General features: G+C 53.0%; 1 protein-coding gene across 4 annotated transcripts in view; it reads right to left on the bottom strand.

Moving 5' to 3' along the window:
* Positions 1-22862, bottom strand: part of ABCF1 (ATP binding cassette subfamily F member 1) — a 1170658-nt gene that overhangs the window by 41154 nt on the left and 1106642 nt on the right. For all 4 annotated transcript variants that reach the window (XM_069635350.1, XM_069635348.1, XM_069635351.1 and 1 more), the window contains 2 exons: positions 22356-22420; positions 7460-7532 (listed from right to left, as the gene is read on the bottom strand). In XM_069635350.1, coding sequence (XP_069491451.1) covers positions 7460-7532; positions 22356-22420 — 138 coding nt within the window. The remainder of the gene's footprint in view (positions 1-7459; positions 7533-22355; positions 22421-22862) is intronic.

Below are 22862 nucleotides of genomic sequence, written 5' to 3'. Positions count from 1 at the left end.
GATGTTGTTCCTTAGAATGGGTCTTTTGTCGTGGGGGGTAGTTCCGGGGTTGCTCGAGGAGCTCTATACAATATCCGCCTGTTACAGTGGACAGCACCCATATGTCTGTGGTGATTGCCTCCCACCCATGCGTGGGTGAAGGTAGATGAACAAGTTACTTTCTTACCTGGTAACGTTCTTTCGATGGGATGGTCCGACGACGTATTCCATATCTATGACATGTAATCACCACAGCTGTGCTGCTTCGGAAACTTTTTCGGCGTCTGCGTCCTGCGTCGATGACGTCACTGCGCCGTCGTCGAGGACCTCCTCCGACGTCATCCGATGTGATAAGTAGGACGCACGACGCCCATAGCCTCAGTTGTAGTTTTTTCCCCCAGAACGTGTGACATAAGTCAACTGCCAGTCAGACACAAAGCCTTGCGGAACGTAAGCTGCAATCGCAAAAGAAATTCTGCAGCGGGGAAGGCAGGGCGGGAGCGATATGGAATACGTCGTCGGACCATCCCATCGAAAGAACGTTACCAGGTAAGAAAGTAACTTGTTCTTCGAGGGGATTGGGTCCTCCGACGTATTCCATATCTATGACAGACTCCCAAAGCAGTACCAAAGCAAGGAGGAGGGAAAGAATTTAGAATCAAAATGTAGAATAGCCAATCAAATAGCAGAGCAAAGGACCGCCTTGCCAAAGGCCAGATCCTGTGCTCGGATGGAATCGAGGGAATAGTGACGTACAAATGTATGTACTGAAGCCCAGGTGGCTGCATCACAGATGTTGCGAATAGGAACACCCCTCTGCAGGGCAGTAGACGCAGCCATATCCCTGGTAGAATGGGCCCGCAAGCCAGCCGGTGGGGCCTTACCCGCCAAGCGGTAGCACTCCGAGATGGCCAAAATAATCCAGCGAGACAAAGTCTGTTTCGTCACAGCTTGCCCCAAACGCTTTCCAGCGTACCCAATAAAGAGTTGATCATCCACTCGGACCCGGGACATGCGTGAAACATAAAAGCTTAAAGCTCTCCTAGGATCAAGCCTATGGAGCCTCTCCTCTTCCTTACCAGGATGCGGAGGAGGATAGAATGCCGGAAGAACAACCTTCTGGGCCAAATGAAATTCCGTCACTACCTTCGGAAGAAAAGAAGGACGAACTCTAAGGACAACCCTGTCCTTGTGAAATACAGTGAAGGGAGGCTTAACTGAAAGTGCCTGTAACTCACTCACTCTGCGAGCGGAAGTAACCGCAACTAAAAACACAGTTTTCAGAGTTAACAGCCTCAAAGGACAAGAATGTAAAGGCTCAAACGGAGCACCCATAAGAAACTTAAGAACAAGGTTTAAATCCCAACCGGGCACCAGGAAAGGTGACGGAGGGAACACATTAGTGAGCCCTTTCAGGAACTGTGAAATCAAAGGGAATTTAAAGTAAGAACACTCTTCAGACGAGCGCTTAAAGATGGACAGCGCCGCCAGGTAACCCTTAACGGTACCCACTTGCAAGCCCCTGTGGGCCAAAGAAAGTAAAAAGGACAGAACCATGGGGATGTCACATGCAAAAGGATCCACATTCTGAACTCTGCACCAGTCGCAGAACTTACGCCAACGGCAACGGTACAGAGACTTTGTTGCTGGCCTTCGGGCCGAAAGCAACACCTCCATCACGTCCTCAGGGAGGTCCCAATCCTTATACCTCAACCTTTCAGAAGCCAAGCGTGAAGGTTGAGGGATCTGACCTCTGGATGGAGAACCTGACCCCCCTCCCGTGAGAGCAGATCGTCTCGGTAGGGAAGACGACGTGGAGGGCAGATGGATAAGTCGAGAAGGTCCGGGTACCACGTCCTCCGAGCCCACGCCGGGGCAATGAGGATCATCCGGGAACCGAACTTCCGTAACCTCCGCAGCACTTGCGGGATGACGGGGACTGGAGGAAACGCGTACAGCAGCGGGAATGACCACTCCACCACGAACGCGTCTCCTAAGGCTCCTTTTGGAGGAAATTCCCGCGAGCAAAACCTTTCGCACTTCCGGTTGACACTGGAGGCGAAGAGATCCACTTGAGGGGTCCCCCAAAGGGCGAAGATCTCCAGGAGAATCTCCTGAGCCAACTCCCACCCGTGAGAGATTGCGCTCTGCCTGCTCAGAGCGTCCGCCGTCACGTTTTCGGCTCCGGCCAGATGAACTGCCGAGATCAAAACTTCCTGCTGGATGGCCCAGAAACTTCCTGCTGGATGGCCCAGAACTCGAGCTGCATCGCCTCCCTGCACAGAGGAAGTGACCCTGCCCCCCCCTTTTTGTTGAGGTAGTGCATGGCCACTGTGTTGTCCGTCAGGATCAGGACATTCTTCCCTCGCACAGACGGCAGAAAAGCCTTCAGGGCTAGCCTGACGGCCCTCAGCTCCAACAGATTGATATGGAGTCTGGACTCCGACGGAGACCAACGACCGCTGACTGTCAGCCCGTTGGCATGAGCTCCCCATCCCGTGAGGGATGCATCCGTCACGATCGTCACCTCCGGCCAGGGAAGCCAAAATGGAGCCCCCTTCATCAAGTTGCCTTCGACGGCCCACCACAGAAGGTCCCGGGCGACCGAGGACGGCACCTGAATCGAGTCAGACATCCTGCCGGAGGACTGCGACCATTGCATCTTGAGTGCCCACTGCAAAGATCTCATCCGCAGGCGAGCCTCTGGCACCAGAAGAATGCAGGATGCCATGAGACCGAGCAACCTCAAGAACTCGAACGCTGGGAGCGTCTGGGCATGCTGAAACTTGTGCACCATCTGCTGAATGTGAAGAGCCCTCACCTGGGGAGGAAAACACTGCCCCAGGGAAGTGTCGAGCACTGCTCCGATGTACTGGAGCCGCTGTGTTGGCGTCAAATGGGACTTCTGTAAATTGAGGGAGAAGCCCAGCCTGTGAAGGGAGCGACAGGTGACCGATAGATGATCCAGGACTTGCTCGGGAGAGCTCCCCCTGATCAACCAATCGTCCAGGTAGGGGTAGACGTGAATCCCCCCTTGCCTGAGATGCGCTGCCACCACCACCATGAGCTTGGTGAAAACCCTCGGGGCGGAGGTCAATCCGAACGGCAGGACCCGAAACTGAAAGTGCGAGTCGCCAACCGCGAACCTCAGGTACTTCTTGTGCTTGGGATGGATCGGCACATGGAAGTAAGCATCCTTGAGGTCGAGTGACACCAACCAGTCCTGAAGCTGAAGGGCCTGGAGGACTTGAGAGAGAGTAACCATCTTGAACTTGTCCTTCCGGAGGAGTTTGTTCAAACTGCGCAAGTCCATGATGGGTCTCAATCCCCCGTCTTTCTTCGAAATCAAAAAATAAGGGGAATACCATCCCTTGTTCCTCTCCGCTACAGGCACCAGTTCTATGGCGCCTTTCTCCAGCAGGGCTTGAATTTCCTGCGCAAGGAGCGGATCCGGACTCTGCAAAGAGAGGTTCCCCGGTGGATTGTCGCGAGGCCTGTGCCGAAAGGGAAGACAGTAGCCGTGGGTTATGATCTCCAGAACCCGAAGAAGGCATGCAACGGCGCATCGACGTCATCGACGCAGGACGCAGACGCCGAAAAAGATTCCGAAGCAGCACAGCTGTGGTGATTACATGTCATAGATATGGAATATGTCGGAGGACCCAATCCCCTCGAAATGTGCCCTACTACTGGAGAGGCATGGGAGGGCACTTGGATTGGATAGCCACTGCTTTTTAGGCGGAGTGCCACCTTGGGAGGAGTTGCCTCTACCGAGTCTGCGGCATCTGCACGCTCCTCTTGGGTAATTCTGGGAAGACGGACCCTGATTGGTTCCCCAGGTAGTACCTTGACTTTGGGTATAAGTGGAACACCTCTTAATTTTGGCCACGTGAGCGATGAAAATTCTTGTTCCCCCCTCTGGCAGTAGGTTTATTGGTCAGTTGGCTCAATGACTTGAGTATCGTATTGTTCTTTGGCTGTCTTTAAGGCGTCCTTGACAGCCTTGCCAAAGAGCACATTGGGCTCAACGGGCATGTTGATAAGGGTAGCTTGCGTCTCTGGATTAAAACGTGATTGGCGCAACCAAGCGTGACACTTGTTAATAGTCCCATCTGCTATTATCCTGCCTGCGTTGTCCGCGGCGGCAAGATTGGTTTTTAATAAGCAGCTTGACACGGCTCTGCTTTATGCGGCCACCTGGGCAAGCTGAGACTTAAGGGGTTCCGGGGCCGAAGACAGTAATGCTGAGACCTCATCCCATTTGTGGCAGTTGTGACTGGCCGATAGGGTAGAATTGTGAGCAATCCTAGTCTTGAATACTGCGGAGGAGGCCACCTTTCTGCCCATCGTGTAAACTATCTTGCTTTCCTTGTCAGGCGGGGCTTCAGAGGAAGCTAGGGGAGTACCAGACCTCTTCCTTGTTGTAGTGACAACTAATGAATCAGGCTTCAGTCGCCCTCTGATATACAGCGCGTCAGACGGGGCAGGTCTAAAAATTTTCCTATGTGGGGGGTTCACTGCCCGCGTAAGATTAGGGGTCTCCAGCGATGGCTGTATTTTTCGGTGAATGGACTGGAGGAGAGGGATACACTGCGTAACAGCCTTCTTATCTCCTCGGATTTCTTCTACAAAATCCTTATCTTCTTGTACTTCTTGAGTTTCTATCTGAAAATGCTCTGCCGCACTGACAAGCAATACATTTAGTAGGGGCTGGTTGTCAATGGGTGAATACATGACCCGGGGATCCTGATCAACAGGTGAGTCCATGGGATACATATTTGTCTCGGGGTCAATCTCATGGTCTTCATCATCCCCGTAATAAGAGTCTGCTGCATCATTCCCGTAATAAGAGTCTGCTGCCTCTTGAATAGAGGGGAGAGGTCTTCATGGTCGGAGTCCAGGTCATAAAGATCAACGACTGTGCCTTGCACTGGAATTTCGGGGTGAGACCTCTTAGCAGGAGGTTGAGCAGGGATCTGCGACCCAGAGGGTGCTGTAGTGGGGGGGAGGGGTGCAGTGGAAACTTTTGAAATAGGCAGGGTCCTTTTCATAGAAGTTGGCCATGAAGAACATCCTCATTACCCTGTCTACATCTTCAGCGACCATTGTAATGAACTAGGGATGACCAATGGCTGGGAAGGGAGCCCAAAATCTTCCTCTGTTGGAGGAAGTAATACAAGTTCTTTGGGCCTAGCCTCCTGAGATTTCTCCCTATGAGGAGTGGGCTAGCCTCCTGAGATTTCTCCCTATGAGGGGTTTTATACCCCTATGAGGGATTTTATCCCTGTATGAGGGGTCTTAGAAGACTTTTTCTTGGACTCTTTCTCCCTACCCTGGCCCCCTGAAGCGTGTTTCCCCGACTGTTTGGGACCTAGTATCTGATTTGACCCAGAACATCCAATTCCAGCCTCGTCCGCAGACAATCGGCCCTCAGAGTTTTTTGCGTGACGTCCGTACCGTCCTTCGACGCCCGGTACTTGTCATGCAGTGATCTCCAATGAGAGTGCCAGAGGACAGATATTCCATAGACCTTTCCCTGGACGTCGTACGTTGCTGTCTGCTCGACACGTGTCGAGACTCGGCCTTGGGTTGTGTGCTTAGTGGTGGATGAAGTGATGGCGCTTCCGGTGCTGGGTGTTGTCCCTATAACAAGGCCGCCGGCTTGTCTTCTGGGGTCAGGGGACTGCGTTTGGGTAACTAAAGCCACCCATTCTCCTTTGCCGTCAGAAACCGCGGCGTTGCTGAAAGCACCTTTTACTTCCAGGGCCTCAAGCTGCCTGGCGTAGTGGGCCCAGCGGTTGGTAGATCGGTCCTTTAAAGTCTTGAATTTTAAGAGCCCACACGCTCGACAAGAACTCTCGACATGGTCTCTCGGGAGACTGGTTACAGACTAGGTGTTTATCGACCCATGGAAATGTCCTATTGCACTTGGGACAAAATTTAAAGGGTGTCTTTTCCATAACGGAATGATACGGCAGCTATGCAAATGAAGTATAAGAAAAGGGGCATATACATTCTAAAATGACCTCCCCCCCTCTCTCCCTATTGTGTGGGCCGAAGCCCGTAGCGGCCTTCCAAGGCCGAAACGGATCCGTCGCGGGAGTCGTCCGACAGTTGATTTTTTTGTCTTCACCAGCGTCTGAAGTCAGAGATATAAAGGATAGTAAGAATAAACTATTGGTAATTGAAAAATAGTAAATGGCTATAAGCCGAAAAAGGCTCAGCTCCCTCCAACTATCAAAGGGTTAGACACTTCTCTAGGCAGAGTTGGGGGTAGAGCTCTCTCCTCTGCAGGTGCCTCTCTCTGGAATGGCCTCACTGCCCCTCTCAAGTTTGAGGCGGACCACCCGAAGTTCCGGAAGCAGCTCAGAATTTTCCTCTTCTCCTCTGCCTACTCTCTCCCTCCCCTGCAGGCCTACCTGTCTGCTGTAACAACGGGTTACTTGGCTACCCTCAGAGTCTCACTGGGTAACATGCTCTTTCTTGATCAGCCACCTTTGCACTGCCTCTGGGCCTACCACGCACTTGGGGACTGTAAATGCAACCCTACCGTCCCCTTTTCTCCTCGCACTAACCAGAGCCGAGCTGCCCCGGCCACACTTACTTAGCATTGCTGCCCTGTTTTTCCCTCCCCTCTCCCTTGCACCTCCCTTCCCCCTTGCACTTCTCGTTCTCGCACGATCTGAATGACACAAGGCCTAGTAAGATCGTTTGTGTTGTCCTCCCTCTGTTTTGTCACGGGTAGGAACACTTTTGTACAGGCATGTTATAAATGACATGACATATACAATGATTGCGATGGAAACAAAAATCACAGCTATCCTTACTGACTCCTACCGAACTTTATATGTGGCCTGGCTCCCTGCTATTGAATCCTTGGGTTCTAAAGACTAACACCCACAAACTGCAGACCCTTCGATACTTCGAGTTGCTATGAAACTCATGTTTTACTGGTACCTTATGTACTGCACTGGCGGCACTTTGTTAGTCATTGTTTGATGACATTGTTGGTTATGATTCAATGTTCTTCTGATTGAAACCAGAATATGCTCTAAATTGTGATTATTGGAAAAAATGATAAAGCTCTGAGAAAAAAAAATGTCAGCCTAGATGCTGGCTACACACTGTACAGCGATTTGCTGCTCTCGAGCCAGGTTCGCATTTTAAACAATAAACTAAAAATATAACGTTAGGCTGGTTGGGCAAAATCAGCAACTCATCAAGACCCCAACCCTATTTCTCCTTTCCCCCATGCTTCCTTCAGAACCCCCACACCACCCTCCCAATAGGGCCCCGATGCTCGTGCCCACCTGAATTCATCTTTCTCTCGCTATCCTATCATGACACTAAAGGTAGAGGTGCTAAAGGGCTGCCTAATGACAGCATGCTGTGTTGGAATTAGATGGTGGAGTCTTAATCAAAGCTCCAGTCCTTAAGGAGTAGACTGATAGGTTGCCCTTTGAACTGCAGGAACACTCACCTCCTTTGTATTCATTTACAGCCTCTGCCAAGGCATCTATGGACTCGATGTCCAGGTTGTTGGTAGGTTCATCCTGTGGAGTGGGAGAAAAAAAAGAGGAAATGTACTAGGGGAAAAAAATGTCAACATTTTTAGGGCAATTTCATATGCCTTACCCTTGAAGTCTTATTGCAGGGCCAAGCAGTACTTTCTTTTCAGGTCAGGAGGTATGAAAAGAAATTAGGAGAGACGCCAATAGCAAAAGAGCTCTGACACACAGGTAGCGTCTGCAGTTGCCGCTTGTGAAGTAACTGACAGCCATTTCTACATCGCCTCTAACGTCTATGCATGCAAATTGGGAAGACAACACAATGACTAGAAGGATGAACAGAGTGGCAGCGATTTTACCTATATAGCACAAAATACTGGGGTTTTGGTTGATTAGTGCAAGTTATCCAAGATCATGGACGTCATTTAAGGAGATGGTCAGGGGTAGCAGTTGCTACGCTAGCTACCTCTTTGCTATCCCCTGGCACTGGTCTTGCAAACCCTAGGTCAGAGTTCACAAGACACATGTCAGGGAGAGAATGCAAACTATTTCAAAGGATTCTTTGCCCTATGCGCCCCACTGCGTCCTGGAAAAGTACACTAAAATGAAGTAATGATTGTGGCAAATTGCACCCTCCAGGGCCTCCCAGGTTTTGTGCACTCCTACTTTAGCAAGCCTATCCCAAGATGAAGAAGTCGCAAATATGAGAAGAGCAAGTTACTTACCAACTGGTAACATTCTTTTGAATGCATGTTCCACCAAAGTATTTCTCATCTTTGAGATGTTGTCCAGCTTCTGCTGCTTCGGGAAACATTTTCGGCAGAGGGCGCCCAATGTCAAGTCCATGTCCCTCGAAGGCCTCCGCCGAGGGCAACGTCCTTAGATGTTATATATAGAACGCACAGCGCCCGTTGGCCTCAGTTCTGCCCCCCCCCCCCGTTTGCTCATGAAGCACAGATGCCCATAACGACTGCATGGACAGTACTCCGCCTTGATGGAACGAAAGCTGTAATAACATGGGAAATTCTACAGAGGGGTAGGTTGGGAGAGTGATGAGGAATACGTTGGAGGAACATCCAGTCGAACGAATGTTACCAGTTGGTAAGCAACTTGTTCTTCAAATTGATTACGCCCCTCCCCACCCCAACCTATTCCTCATCTTTGACAGACTCCCAAAGCAGTATCCGTGAGTGGCGAAGGGAGTAGAATCAAATAATGCTTTGTAAACGTGTGTATAGATAACCACGTAGCAGCATTGCAAATGTTCTTTATAGGGACACCCCTTTGAAGGGCTGTCGATGTAGCCATGTCCCTGGTGGAATGAGCATGTAAACCCTCAGAAGGGTAATTGCCTGCCAGTCTGTAGCATTCACAGATGACTAAAATGATCCACTGAGACAAAGTCGGTTTACTAACAGCCAGCCCCAATGTGTGCCCTGTATACCCTACAAAGAGCTGCTTGTCCCCTCTCAATTTAGCCATTCTGGCTATGTAAAAGGTTAATGCTCTCCGAGGGTCTAACCTATGCAGTCGTTGCTATTCCTTACTAGGATGAAAAGGAGGATAAAAAGCCAGCAGCACAATCTTCTGACTTAAATGGAAGACAGACTACCTTAGGTAAGAAGGAGGGTTTCACCCTTAACACAACCCTGTCCTTGTGGAATATAGTAAAAGGTGGCTTGGAAGAAAGTGCCTGCAATTCGCTCACTCTACGGGCTGATGTTATAACAACCAATAGGATTGTAGTAAAGGTTAAAAACCTCAAAGGACATGAGTGCAAAGGTTCAAATGGGGCACACAGACATTTTAAAACCAAGTTGAGGTCCAAAACCAGAACCTGAAAAGGAGATGGAGGGAACACATTAGTGAGCCCTTTCAGAAATTGCATCACAAGCGGAAAATTGAAATAGGAGCATTCCTCTGACAAACGCTTAAAGAGGGATAGCGCTGCCAAGCAGCCCTTAATGGTGCCAACCTGAAGACCTTTATGGGCTAATGAAAGCAAAAAGGACAAAATATCCTGAGTAGCACACTGAAAAGGATCAACATTCTATTCTCTGTACCAGTCGCAAAACTTACTCCAACAGCAACGGTACATAGATTTTGTTGCTGGCCTTCTGGCCGAAAGCAACACCTCCATAATGTCATCTGGGAGGTCCCAATCCTTATATCTCACCTTTCAGAAACGAAGCGTGAAGGTTGAGATTCATGACCTCTGGATGGAGAACCCAACCCTCCTCTTGTGAGAGAAGGTTCTCTCTTTGTGGAAGACGCATCGGAGGACAGATAGACATATCCAGAAGGTCTGGGTACCACGTCCTCCTGGCCCCATCCGGGGCAATTAGGATCATGTGTTTCCCAAACCTTTGCAAGCTCTTGACTACATGAGGCATGACGGGGACTGGAGGAAATGCATACAGCAGTGGAAACTCCCAATCCACCACAAACGCGTCTCCTAGAGCTCCTCTTGGAGGAAATTCCCTTGAGCAGTACAGCTCGCACTTCCGGTTGACACTGGTCACGAACAGATGCACTCGAGGGGTTCCCCAAAGGGTGAAGATCTCTTGAAGGACTTCCTGAGCTAGCTCCCACTCGTGGGAGACACTGCTCTGCCTGCTCGGAGCATCCGCTGCTGTGTTCTCCTCTCCGGCCAGGTGAACCGCCTAGAGGTAGATTCCTTCTTTAAGAGCCCAGTGCCAGAGCTGCATTGCCCCTCTGCACAGAGATAGTGACCCAGCGCCTCCTCTCTTGTTGAGGTAGTGCATGGCCACTGTGTTGTCCGTCATTATCAGGACATTCTTTCCTCTGACAGATGACAGAAAAACTTCAGCGCTAGTCTGATTGCTCTCAGCTCCAAAATATTTATGTGTGGTTGGACTGAGGGTCAGATTGTTGGCATGAGCTCCCCACCCAGTGAGTCACTACAGTTATCTCCGGCCATGGTTGCCAAAAAGGATCTCCCTTCAGAATATTTTTCTCGCAGGCCCACCACAGAAGATCATGTGAGACACTGGTCGGAATCTGAAGACGGTCCGACATCTTTCCTGAGAAAAGGGACCATTGAAGGGATCTCATCCTCAGGGGTGCCTCTGCCACCGGAAAAATGCAGGATGCCATGAGTCTGAGCAACCTTAAGAAGTTGAAGGCCGGAAGACTCTGGGCACTCTGAAATGTTGTTACCATTTCATCCGTCGGCAGCTTGACTGGTGTGGACGTTGACAAGTCCAGAAGGTCCGGGAACCAGATCTGTCTCGGCCACGCCGGTGCGACGAGGATCATCCTGCACCGGGAGCTCTTGAGCTGGTTGATGAGCCGGAGCAGCAATGGCAGCGGAGGGAACGCATAAAGAAATAGGCCGTCCCAGGGGAACGAGAAAGCATCGCCCATGCTCCTCGGCTGGGGGAACCTGCTGGCGAACCTCCGGCACTTTGAATTTGTCGCCGTCGCGAAGAGATCGATTTGGGATTCGCCCCATCGTCGGAAGAGTCGATCCACTTGATCCTGGCGTAGTTCCGACTCATGGCACGCACGCAGCTCTCTGCTGAGTGAGTCGGCGATCGTGTTTTTTATTCCTGCCAGATGAAAAGGCACCAGAAACATCCCTGGGCGACGGCCCAATGCCACAGATCCTGGGCTTCCTTGGATAGGGCAGGGGATCTGGTTCCGCCCTGCTTCCGGATGTAGAACATCGTCGTGGTGTTGTCGGTGAAGATCCTCACCACCTTGCCCTTGAGGCACGGAAGAAAAGACCTGAGGGCCCAGAACACTGCGCGGAGCTCCAAGATGTTGATGTGGAGTGACTTCTCTTCCGGGATCCAAAGGCCTCTCGCGTGAAGATCTCTGAAGTGCGCTCCCCAACCTTCCAGGGAGGCATCCGTTGTCACCGTCACCTGGTGAGCTGGGGTCTGAAAGTCTGTGCCCGCCGACAGATGAGAGCGGGTACCCCACCACCGGATCGCCTGACGGAACATCTCGTTGAGAGGGATCCTGTCCTCGAAGCTGCCCGTCGACTGGACCCAGCGGGCGTCGAGGAACTCTTGTAAGGGGCGCATCCGAAGCCTGCAAAGGCACACCAGATAAATGCAGGACGACATCATCCCGAGGAGGGACTTGATAGATCTTACCCTGGCCATGTCCGTGGCCAGCAGACGCTGCACCTTGCCCAGAATGTTCCTGGTCCTTTCCTCCGACGGCGAGGCCAGCCGCGCCACTGTGTCGAGCTTGGCTCCCAGAAACAGGGCGACTTGCGACGGAACCAGGTGGGATTTTGGAAAGTTGATGGAGAATCCCAGGTCCGTGAGCAGCTGGACGGTCTTCGCAGTGTGCTCCACGGCGAGCTCCCTTGTCCTTGCCCTGATGAGCCAGTCGTCCAGGTAGGGGTAAGATGTGGATCCCCTGTAGGGGCAGCCGCGCCGCCACCGGTGCGAGGCACTTGGTGAACACCCTGGGTGCCGACTTCAATCCGAACGGGAGGGCCTTGAACTGGTAGTGCCGCCCTTGGACCACGAACCTGAGGAACTTTCGGTGTCTTTTTAGAATGGGGATGTGGAAGTACGCATCCTCCAAGTCCAACGACGACAGGAAATCGCCCTCCTCCAGCTGTCCCAGCATGTGCTGGAGGGTGACCATCCGGAACTTCTGTGCCTTGATGTACTTGTTCAATCGTCGCAGGTCCAGGATGGGGCACCATCCTCCGGTCTTCTTTTTTACGAGGAAGTACCTTGAGTAAACTCCGGAGCCCCGAAGCCTCTTTGGGACGACCTCGATGGCACCCTTCTTGAGCAACGCCCTTACTTCCAACAGTAGTTGAGGGACGTGATTTTCCTTCCTGGCCACACGTGGAACGCGAGGGCACTTCTTCTGAAACTCGAGGGCGTGCCCTTGGGCCAGGGCGTCCAGCACCAAACGGTCAGTGGAGATGGACTCCCACACGCTGACGAACCTCGCCAGCCGGCCTCCCGGCGGGGGCCCGACCCCACGGTCGGTTCAATCTTCTTTGGAGGCCGCCTTGCCTCCTTGTCGACGGGCACCACCTGACTTGCTGCGTCCCCTGTAGGCTTCCTGGGACGAAGATCTTGCCGCTTGGCGATACGTGGAGGAGCCACTGCCGGATCCCTTGGAGGCACCTTGTCTGCCTCCGGAGCTCCGAAAGGACTGCCGTTGTTGTTGGAGCACTCCCAGTGCCCGGGAAGTCTCTGTGTCTGTCTTGATGGCCTGAAGGGACTCATCAACCGCCTTCCCAAACAGGTTGTTCCCGTCGAAGGGCATGTCCAAAACCTTGGTTTGTACGTCCTGGTGGAAATCAGTCGCCTTGAGCCATCCTCGTCGTCTCAGGCAAACGCCGTTGGCCAACTGACGGAAACCGGTGTCGGCGATGTCCGTTGCCACCGTGATGGCGTGGTTCGAAGCAATCTCACCTTCCTGTAGGAGTTCAAGGGCCTCAGCCCTTTTGGCGTCCGGAAGGAAGTCCAACAGAGGGGCGATTTTGAACCACAACTCCCAGTCGTAGCGGGCTACGATAGCCAGGGCGTTGGCCGCCTTGATAGTCGTTGCTGCGGATGAGATGACCCGTCGTCCCATCGTGTCCAGCTTCCTGCCCTTGCCGTCCGGCGGGTAAGTTGATGTCGAGGCCAATGCCCTCCAGCTTTCTTCTTTGCCGCCGCCGAGACGACCGAATCCGGGGTAGGTTGCGCCCGAAGGCACAAGGGGGCAGCGTTGGGGACCCGGTGCTTCTTCTCGTACCGGTCCCTCTTTGCCGGCGCCGTGGCATCGTTCTTGAGGAGGGCGAGCCCCTCATCCCAGATGTCATCAAGAAGTGGTACGGCGAGGACCGTCTTCCTTTTAGCCTTGCGCCGTTGGTAAAGGAACCCTTCCTTCTCTTCTGGGCAGAGCTGGAAGAGCTCGGATGCCCTGGAAATCATGGCATGAAAGGATCCAATCTCGTCAGGCGGGGACGCCCGAGCAGGGGGCGACGAGGGACACGTCCCGTCGTCGCCTCCACCCGTCATAGCCGTGTCCGTGCCTCTATCATCCCCGTGGGTAGTAGACTGGGGGGAAGGCAGAGCAGGCCGCAGAGGTGGGAGAGGTGGCGTAGGATGCGTCGTCCTCCTCTTATGGGGTGGACTTTCCGAGGGTCCCGGCTCCGGTTCCCCCGTCGGGTCTGGCACAGGTACCTCCGTCGGGGGGAGGGGCAACCTTGTCCTCATCTCCGAGCAAAAGGACCGAATCGCTGACAAAATGGCCGCCAAAGTGTCCGGCGGCACCGGAAACGACGGGAGCGAGGGCTCTTGAGGAACCTCGTCGGCGACCTCGTCGGGATCCCTCCCGATGGGCTGGGCCTCTTCCACGACTTCGATGAGCTCTTCTTCAGAGGTCGTGTCCGTATCCACGAAGGACACCTGCCCCTCCCCCACCTTTTCCAACGAGGACTTCGTGGGGGTCTTCTCAATGGGACTGAAAGACGACTCCCTCCGCGGTGGCAGGGAGACTCTGGGTCCTGAGGTTGCCTCCACTGGCGTAGCCTCCACAGGCTGAGCCAGGGCCGCTGCAACATCCTCAATCGAGGTGTTAGCAGGGTGAATTAAGGCCATCGTCACCTTCTGTACGCCTGGGGCCTTCACCTTGTGGGGAGGGTCCGAGCCTCGTTCCCCCTCTGCCGGAATCTTCGAGATCGACCGGGGCCTCTGCAGAAGGTTCGCCGGGTTCTCGGACTTCCTCTTACCCGAGCTAGAGCGTTGGCTCGTGGTTGATGGCGCCAGGGAGGATGCACCCTGCCTGGCAGCCAAGGAGCCCGACCGTTCAGCGCTCCCGGTGCGCGCTGACTCGCGGTGCTTGGCCTTTTGTTGGGCCCCCGTCGCCGGGGCGCCCTCACAGGACTTCGAAGACCGCTCAGACTTCTTTTTCTTCTTCTCGCCTGACGGGTTCTTCGAGGTGGCGATCCTTCATGGTCCGCTCCGACATGTTCCCACAAAACGCACAGTCCTTCTCCGTGTGCGTCTTGTCCTCATGGAGACAGTAGAGGCATAACGAATGCTTGTCCTCCTTGAAAACATTCTGAAGCTGGCATCCAGGGCAGGTCCTGAACAGCTTCCCGGGCGTCGAGCTTCCTTTCTCCTGGGCCATGTCCGGGGTAGGCCTCGGAACTTCTGGAATCCTCCAAAAGCGTAACTCGAAGAAATCTTCACCCTTGAGGGGCGTAGGAAACTCTGAAACGGATCCCCGTTGATCGGATGTAGAAACGGTGGAGCTTGAGGCTCTATTTAACCGAAAAATGAGAAAAATCTCCTGAAAAAGCGTGAAAAACGCAGCAAAAGCTCGAGAGCTACAGCACGAGGACTCCCAACACTTGAACGTGCGGTAAAAATCTGAGGATGGCTGACAGAGGCGGGGCTTAGGGAGAGGGCAGTCATTGGCTGGGGGCAGTATGACCCAGAGACCAGTGATTGGTTATTACTAAGAAAGACAGATCAGAAACGAAACTGATACTGATTTTTTTTCTATACCGAGGATTCCCGGCCTGACGGGGAATATTCATGAGCATGTGAATCCATGCAAGACCCCATGCTGGAGAACTTTGTCCAACAGCAACGGTACAGGAACTTTGTTGCCGGCCGTCTGGCTAAAAGCAACACCTCCATCACGTCTTCAGGGAGGTCCTAATCCTTATACCTCAACCTTTCAGAAGCCAAGTGTGAAGTTTGAGGGATCTGACCTCTGGATGGAGAACCTGACCCCCCTCCCGTGAGAGCAGATTGGCGACGTGGAGGGCAGATGGACAAGTCTAGAAGGTCCGGGTACCATGTCCTCCGGGCCCAAGCCAGAGCAATGAGGATCATCTGGGAACTGAACCGCCGTAACCTCCGCAGCACTTGCGGGATGACGGGGACTGGAGGAAACACGTACAGCAGTGGGAAGGACCACTCCACCACGAACGCGTCTCCTAAGGCTCCTTTTGGAGGAAATTCCAGCGAGCAGAACCTTTCGCACTTCTGGTTGACACGGGAGGCGAAGAAATCCCCTTGAGGGGTCCCCCAAAGGGCGAAAATTTCCAGGAGAATCTCCTGAGCCAGCTCCCACTCTTGAGAGATCACTCCCTGGCCTGCTCAGAGCATCTGCCGTCTCGTTTTCGTCTCCGGCCAGATGAACCGCCGAGATCGAAACATCCTGCTGGATGGCCCAGAACCAGAGCTGCATCGCCTCCCTGCACAGAGGAAGTGACCCTGCCCCCCTGCCCCCTTTTTGTTGAGGTAGTGCATGGCCACTGTGTTGTCCATCAGAATCAAGACATTCTTCCCTCGCACCATCGGCAGAAAAGCCTTCAGGGCAAGCCTGACGGCCCTCAGCTCCAACAGATTGAGATTGATATGGAGTCTGGACTCCGACAGAGACCGACCGCTGACTGTCAACTCGTTGGCATGCGCTCCCCATCCCGCAAGGGATCGTCCGTCACAATCGTTACTTCCGGCCAGGGTAGCCACAATGGAGCCCTCTTCATCAGATTGCCTTTGACGGCCCACCACAGAAGGTCCTGGACGACCGAGGGTGGCACCTGAACGGGGTCCGACATCCTGCCGGAGGACTGTGACCACTGCATCTTGAGGGCCCATTGCAGAGATCTCATCCGCAACCTGGCCTCTGACACCAGAAGAATGCAGGATGCCATGAGGCCGAGCAACCTCAAGAACTCGAACGCTGGGAGACTCTGGCCGTGTTGAAACTTGTGCACCATCTGCTGAATGTGATGAGCCCTTAATTGGGGAGGAAACCACTGCCCCAGGGGTGTGTCGAGCACTGCTCCGATGTACTGGAGACGCTGGGTTGGCATCAAATGGGACGACTTTAAGTTGAGGGAGAAGCCCAGCTTGTAAAGGGAGTGGCAGGTGACGGACAGATGATCCTGGACTTGCCCGGGAGAGCACACCCTGATCAACCAATCGACCAGGTATGAGTAGACGTGAATCCCCCCTTTCCTGAGATACGCTGCCACCACCACCATGAGTTTGGTGAAGACCCTCGGGGCGGAGGTCAATCCGAACGGCAGGACCCGAAACCAAGTGCGAGTCTCCAACTGCAAACCTCAGGTACTTCTTGTGCTTGGGATGGATCGGCACATAGTCCTGAAGTTGAAGGGCCTGGAGGACTTGAGAAAGAGTAACCATCTTGAACTTGTCCTTCCTGAGGAGCTTGTTCAAACCGTGCAAGTCCATGATGGGTCTCAATCCCCCGTCTTTCTTTGAAATAAAAAAAATAAGGGGAATACCATCCCTTGTTCCTCTTCGCTACAGGCACCAGTTCTATGGTGCCTTCCTCCAGCAGAGACTATTTCCTGCGCAAGGAGCGGATCCGGACACTTCAAAGAGAGATTCCCTGGTTGATTGCCACAAGGCCTCTGCCGGAAAGGAAGACAGTAGCCGTGGGCTATGATCTCTAGAACCCACACATCTGAAGTAATGGCACGCCACTCTACAAGATGCTGCGCCAGCCTTCCCCTAACTGGCGAACCATGGGACATGGCCTCATGACTGAGCTGAAGCGGCTGCAGCAGTGCCTGAGGGCAAAGAGGCAGCTGCCCGAGCAGCCTTGGCACCTCGAGTACCCTGTTTTCCACCTCTGGCACTCCTACGGTGGCCCCTTTGACTTGCAGCTCCCCTCGATTTACTAAAGGATGAGTAATAACGAAAGGAACCTCCCCTCCATTGCTGTCCCCTAGGATGAAAAGGCGGAGGTTGGCGAACTGCAGCGCTCAATGACTTCCCTGCAGATTTTGAGATCTGCAACCTCTCAAGGATCTCGTCAGCCTTGCTGCCAAAAAGATGTTCACTAGCAAAGGGCATGTTGAGGAGCCGGGCTTGCACATCAGGAGCAAACCCTGACTTCCGCAACCACGCAAACCTGCGTATTACGGTGCTCTCCGTCATGGACCGGCTGACACAATCTGCCATGTCCAGACCCGACTGAACAGACTCACACATAGCATCCTTGCCATCCTGTACAATAGCAAGAAAACCATCCCGTTCCTCCCCTTCGGGAATATGTTCAGCCGCCAATGAAATACAGTTCCGAAGAGTGTGCATGAAACGTGACAAGGCACACACGGAGTTGGCTGCCTGTAAAGCCATACCCCCTGAAGAAAACACTTCCTTCGCCCAGCCATCAAAACGCTTGTCGTCCCCATCAGGAGGGATGGTAGGGTAGGACGCCTGCTTTGCTGGGGCCGTAGCCGCCTGCACCACCAAACTCTCCGGAGTGGGGCGCGTGGTCAAGTAACAGGGTTGGCTACTGGCTGGTCGGTATTTTCGCTGCAAAGATTTGCTCACTGCTGGGAGACTCTCCGGAGCAGTCCAAGCCGCCGCCACCCTTCTTTGCAAAGCCATATGGAAAGGCAGTACCGGGTCACTTGGAGGACCTTGGTCGAGATGTCCGTCAGGTCATCCTGCAGAAAATCCACAGGTGGCGCAGACCACCCCAAGTATTCCGTGACCCTCGACATAAGGCACCGGTACGAGGACTCGGCATGGGTGCCAGGCTCAGGCCTACAGAACTCCACCTCCAGAGAGGTGTCCAGACCACTGGCGTCATGCAGCGACTGACGCAGGTCTTCAATCTGGCTATGACCAGACAAAATCTCATCAGGCACCTCCTCAGGCACCATACCTTCCTCAGACCCCTCATCCCCCTCAGAAATATAATCCAGAGGTTGGCACAGAAAAAAGGACAGACATTTTTTGCCTTGGCCAGAGCCTTTCTGGGGGGCTCCATCGTGCGACGGAGTACCTCTGACAAAGCAGCCTCGAAAGGCGTCGGGGGCGTCAACGGAATCCGCGTCGAGCGTGGTGCCGACAACTTCGACGGCGTCGACACAGTCCTCGAGGGCGGATCCCTGAGCGTGTCCTTTGACAGCCTGGACGCCGACGGCTTCCTTGGAAGCGGAGCCTCGAGAGAGTCCGTCGACGACCTCGGCGTCGATGTCTTCCTCGAAGACTTCACAGGCTCTGACGGTCTCGAGGGCGTCGAGGACCGGGACGTGGAACGGGCATGCCCAGAGCGACAGCCTTTTCCGACCGGGACCTCGAAGGCACCCGGTGGTGGCGATGACCTGTCGAGCCCGAAGGCGTACGAGTGGCTTCTCTAGCACGCTCACGGCTGGCGTCTTTCGACGGTGCGGAAGGAACGGAGCCCTGCGACTGACAAATCGCCATCATCTCCTGCCGGAACGAATCCCATTCCGCAGGAGTGGAATGCTTGTTGGGACAAGCAACCCGCAGACGGGCGGAGTCCTCGGATGAGGACTGGGAAGGCAACCTGTGACGGCTCTTCCGTGAGTGCCTCGAAGAGGCAGAGGACTGGCGAGACCGACTCCTGGACCGAGACTCCCCAGACTCACGATGACGATGCGGAGAGTCGACCCTCGAATCGTCCGTCGAAAGTCCAGTGGATCGTGACTTCCGGGGCTTGGCCACCTTACCCACTGACAGCTTCTTCTTACGCTCCCTCAAGGCCTTCGATGTAAGCGACTAGCAGTCGACACAATAATCCATATCGTGGTCCTCCCAGAGGCAAGCGTTGTGCGTGTCCGTCAACATCTTGGACCCGCAACACCGACACTTCTTAAAACCCGACCGCGGGGTGGAAGAAGCCGAAGACATCATTGTAATACACAAATGAACAGGTTCGAAAAACCGAAAGAACAGGATTCAGTAGAATCGAGGCACGCCGAGATCTCCAAAGCGAACACGTTCGCGGAAAAAACGGAACTGAGGCTACGGGCGTCCTACTTATAACATCCGGTGACGTCAGCTCGACGGAGGCCCTCGTGGACAGCGTATCGACGTCATCGACACAGGACGCAGACGCCGAATATTTTCCGAAGCAGCACAGCTGTGGTGATTACTGTCAGATATGGAATACGTCGGAGGACCCAATCCCCTCGAAATAAGCATTCTGAAGGTCCAATGACACCAACCAATCATGGAGTTGGAGGGCCTAAAGGATCTGAGAAAGTGTGACCATTTTGAACTTGTCCTTCCTGAGGAACTTGTTCAAGTATCTCAAGTCCAAGATGGGTCTCAGTCCTTCGTCCTTTTTGGGAATAAAAGAATATGGGGAATACCAACCCATGTTCCTCTCCGCTACAGGTACTGGTTCAATAGTGCCCATCTCTTTCAGGGTTAAAAATTCCTGCACAAGGAGCGGATCTGGAACCTTCAAAGAGTGTTTCCCCAGTGGATTGTCCTGGGGCCGTAAATGGAAGACCGTAACCATGGGCTATTGTTTCCAGAGCCCAAGCATCGGAAGTAATGCTTCGCCAATCTTCCAAATGCTGAGACAGCCTCACCACCACCCCCCGCAACTGGTGATGAGTGATTCAAGCACCGAGAGTGGTTTTGAAGCGGCAATGGCAACGGCCGACGGAACAGAGGCGCCGTCGCGTGAGCTGGTTTGGCACTTCGACCACATCCACCACGAGGACCTCTCCTTTGGCTTCTGAGTGGCCATTCCTCTCACCCTTCCAAATGAGGAGTAGAAACGAAAAGATCTACCCCTACACGGTTGTCCGCTAGCACGAAAAGGCTGAGGTTGCCTAACAGCGGCGACTAAAGATTTGGTGGCCGTCTTCGAGGTCTGCAACTTCTCAAGGCTCTCATCAGCCCTGTTTCCAAAAAGATGAGATCCGTCAAAAGGCATGTTGAGAAGTAGAGCCTGCACATTGGGTGCAAAACCAGACTTCCGCAACCACGCAAACCTGCGCATCACAGTGCTTTTAGCCACGGACCTGCTGATGCTATCCGCTGAGTCTAACCCATGGCTTCCTTAGCTGTCCCTTTCCACCTGTTGGGGAATATGCTCTGCCGCCATAGAAATACACTCCCACAGAGTGTATGAAAATTTTGCAAGTGCACACGTGGAGTTGGCACATTTCAAAGCCATGCTCCCTGCAGAGAATACTTTTCGCGCCCATCCATCCATGTGCTTATCGTCCCTATCAGGAGGGATGGTAGGGTAAGCCGTCTGTTACGAGGTAGCCGTAGCTGCCTCTACCAGCAGGTTCTCAGGAGTGGGGTGCTTGGACAGGTAGCCGGCGTCGCTATAGGATTGGCAGTATTTCTTTGCAAGACTTGTCAACAGCTGGATTTGATTCCGGAGAATCCCAATTCCTTGCCACCCTTTTCTGAAGTACCACATGGAAGGCCAACACTGGATCAGTGGCTGGACCCTTGTCCAGAATGTCCGTAAGATGGTACTGGAGGTCTTGACCAACCTAAGAATTCCGCAACTTTAGAAATCAGTTGTTTAAATGAGTCTGTATGCTCCCCGGGTTCAGGCCTGCCGAATTCCAATTCAGGAGAGGTGTTGATGCCACTGGCATTGTGCAAAGACTCACACAGGTCCTGAATCCGACTCTCCTCAAAATGAGGTACTCTGGCACATGCGGGGTACCATACTGTAGCTGAAACGGGGCATCCTCCTCATCCGTATGCTCATCTTCAAAAATGGAAGTCATAGCCTTGAAGAATTCCTTCTCCGGAAGAGGGGTAGATAATTTATCTGGTCTGAAACCCAGAGGCTTCAATGGCGTCTGTTTTGTCTTAGCCAGTGCCTTTTTTGGAGGAACACTGGTCTCCAGCGGCTGAAAAAGAGGCACAGCCTCCGTCAACAATGTCGGCGATGATGTCGACTCTGGCGTCAAAGGCATTGGTGGTCTAAGGGTAGTCACCAACAGCGTAGATTCCTTCGAGGGCTTCCAAAGGGGTCTACTACCTCGACCTCTCACCCCGTCTCGAGTGATCCTTAGACTTTTTCTCTGAGAACTTGAGGACTCTCGACTAGGATCACGCCATTCACCTGGGCTCGAGGGCGTGCAAGTTTTTTCGGCCGGGAGCTCTCCTTCCCAGCTTCCACAGAAGGCACAGTAGGACGACAACCCTGCTTCTCAAAAATGTTGAGCATTTCCACTCGGAAAGGTTCCCACCCAGCAGGAGTCCATTTCTTTGACGGGCATGCCACCCGTGCGGGCGAGTCGCCTGACGAAGACATCAGGGAAGGCAACCGGCGGTGTCTACGCTGCGACCTCCTCGAAGAGGAATGGCGGGAACCGCTTCTAGACCGAGACCGCTTGGCCTTCTTCCTCCAAGGAGAGTCATCTCACGACTCATCGGTCAAAAGACCAGCAAGCCGGGACTTCAGGGGTTTGGAAACTCTGTCTACCTGAAGTTTCCCCTTTTGTTCCCTCAAGGCTTTTCACGTCATGGCCTGGCACTTGGAACACAGTTGTATCGTGGCCCTCTCCGAGGCACCACAGTCAGATCCAATGCGGGTCGTGATGGACATTTTCAAACCGCAGTCCTTATATTTTTTTAAACCGGACCGAGGAGTAGAAGACGACATCTCAGAAGGTTTTTTCAAAAAACAAAGAAATATACGAAGTACGAGGCGTGCCGAGTTTCACACAAAGCAAACATGTTTGCAGAAAAATTGAACTGAGGCCAACGGGTGCCGTACGCGCTATATTTAACATCTGATGACGTCACCCTTGACGGAGGCCTTCGGGGGACATGGACCCGACGCCATCGACGCAGGGCACCCTCTGCCGAAAAAGTTTTTCAAAGCAGCCGAAGCTGGACAACATATGTTAAAGAAGAGGAATACATTGGAGGACAATCCATTCGAAAAGCTGTTGCAGGAGCGTTGTGTGTGGGTTTTGCACTGTTTAAATGCATAGGCAGCTTTTTTAATATAGTGCTGCCGCCACACATTGCTGCTGTTTATTTGTATCTTGGGCTATTTTTTCTTTGTATTCATGTTGTAGAACCCCAGTAAGCTGCCACACTGAAATCTAGACTACGCTTAGGACCAGACCCAAGTACTCACCAGGATAAGGACATCAGGCTGTCGACAAGAGAGCTCTGCAAACACCACACGGGCCTTCTGTCCACCTGCAAAAAGATCAAAGATTTACTCCATGCATGGGTATCCCTTCACCATACAGCCACTTTCAGTTACACAATGGAGGAGAATCGCACAATGTACAAAACCCTCAAAAAGACAACTAAATGGACAGGAATCTTACAGATCTAAAACATATGATCGACAGGAAACTATCAGAGCAGTCACTAATAGGCCCAATCCTTATAATTGTCCACCTTCCAGGACTGAGGGATTATGGGCCATCTAGGTTAATTTTAATCAAGATAGCCCTTATTTTCCCTAATTGCATTAATTCCAGACTAGATATTTGATCATTCAGTTGTTTCAAAGAATACGTGTTCAAGGTTTAAGTTTTCACAATGTTACACTCATAAAGCAAGTGGATCTTAGTCACAGTTCTGTGGTGGTCTGGCCTACATAGCTCTGGAGATGCCACTGAGGGGCTCTTGC

The sequence above is a fragment of the Ambystoma mexicanum genome, chromosome 13, assembly GCF_040938575.1.
Source record: "Ambystoma mexicanum isolate Mex_15411 chromosome 13, UKY_AmexF1_1, whole genome shotgun sequence".
In the NCBI taxonomy this organism is placed as follows: Eukaryota; Metazoa; Chordata; class Amphibia; order Caudata; family Ambystomatidae; genus Ambystoma; species Ambystoma mexicanum.
Note: the sequence above shows the minus strand (reverse complement) of the source record. Positions and strands in the feature narration are given on the sequence as shown.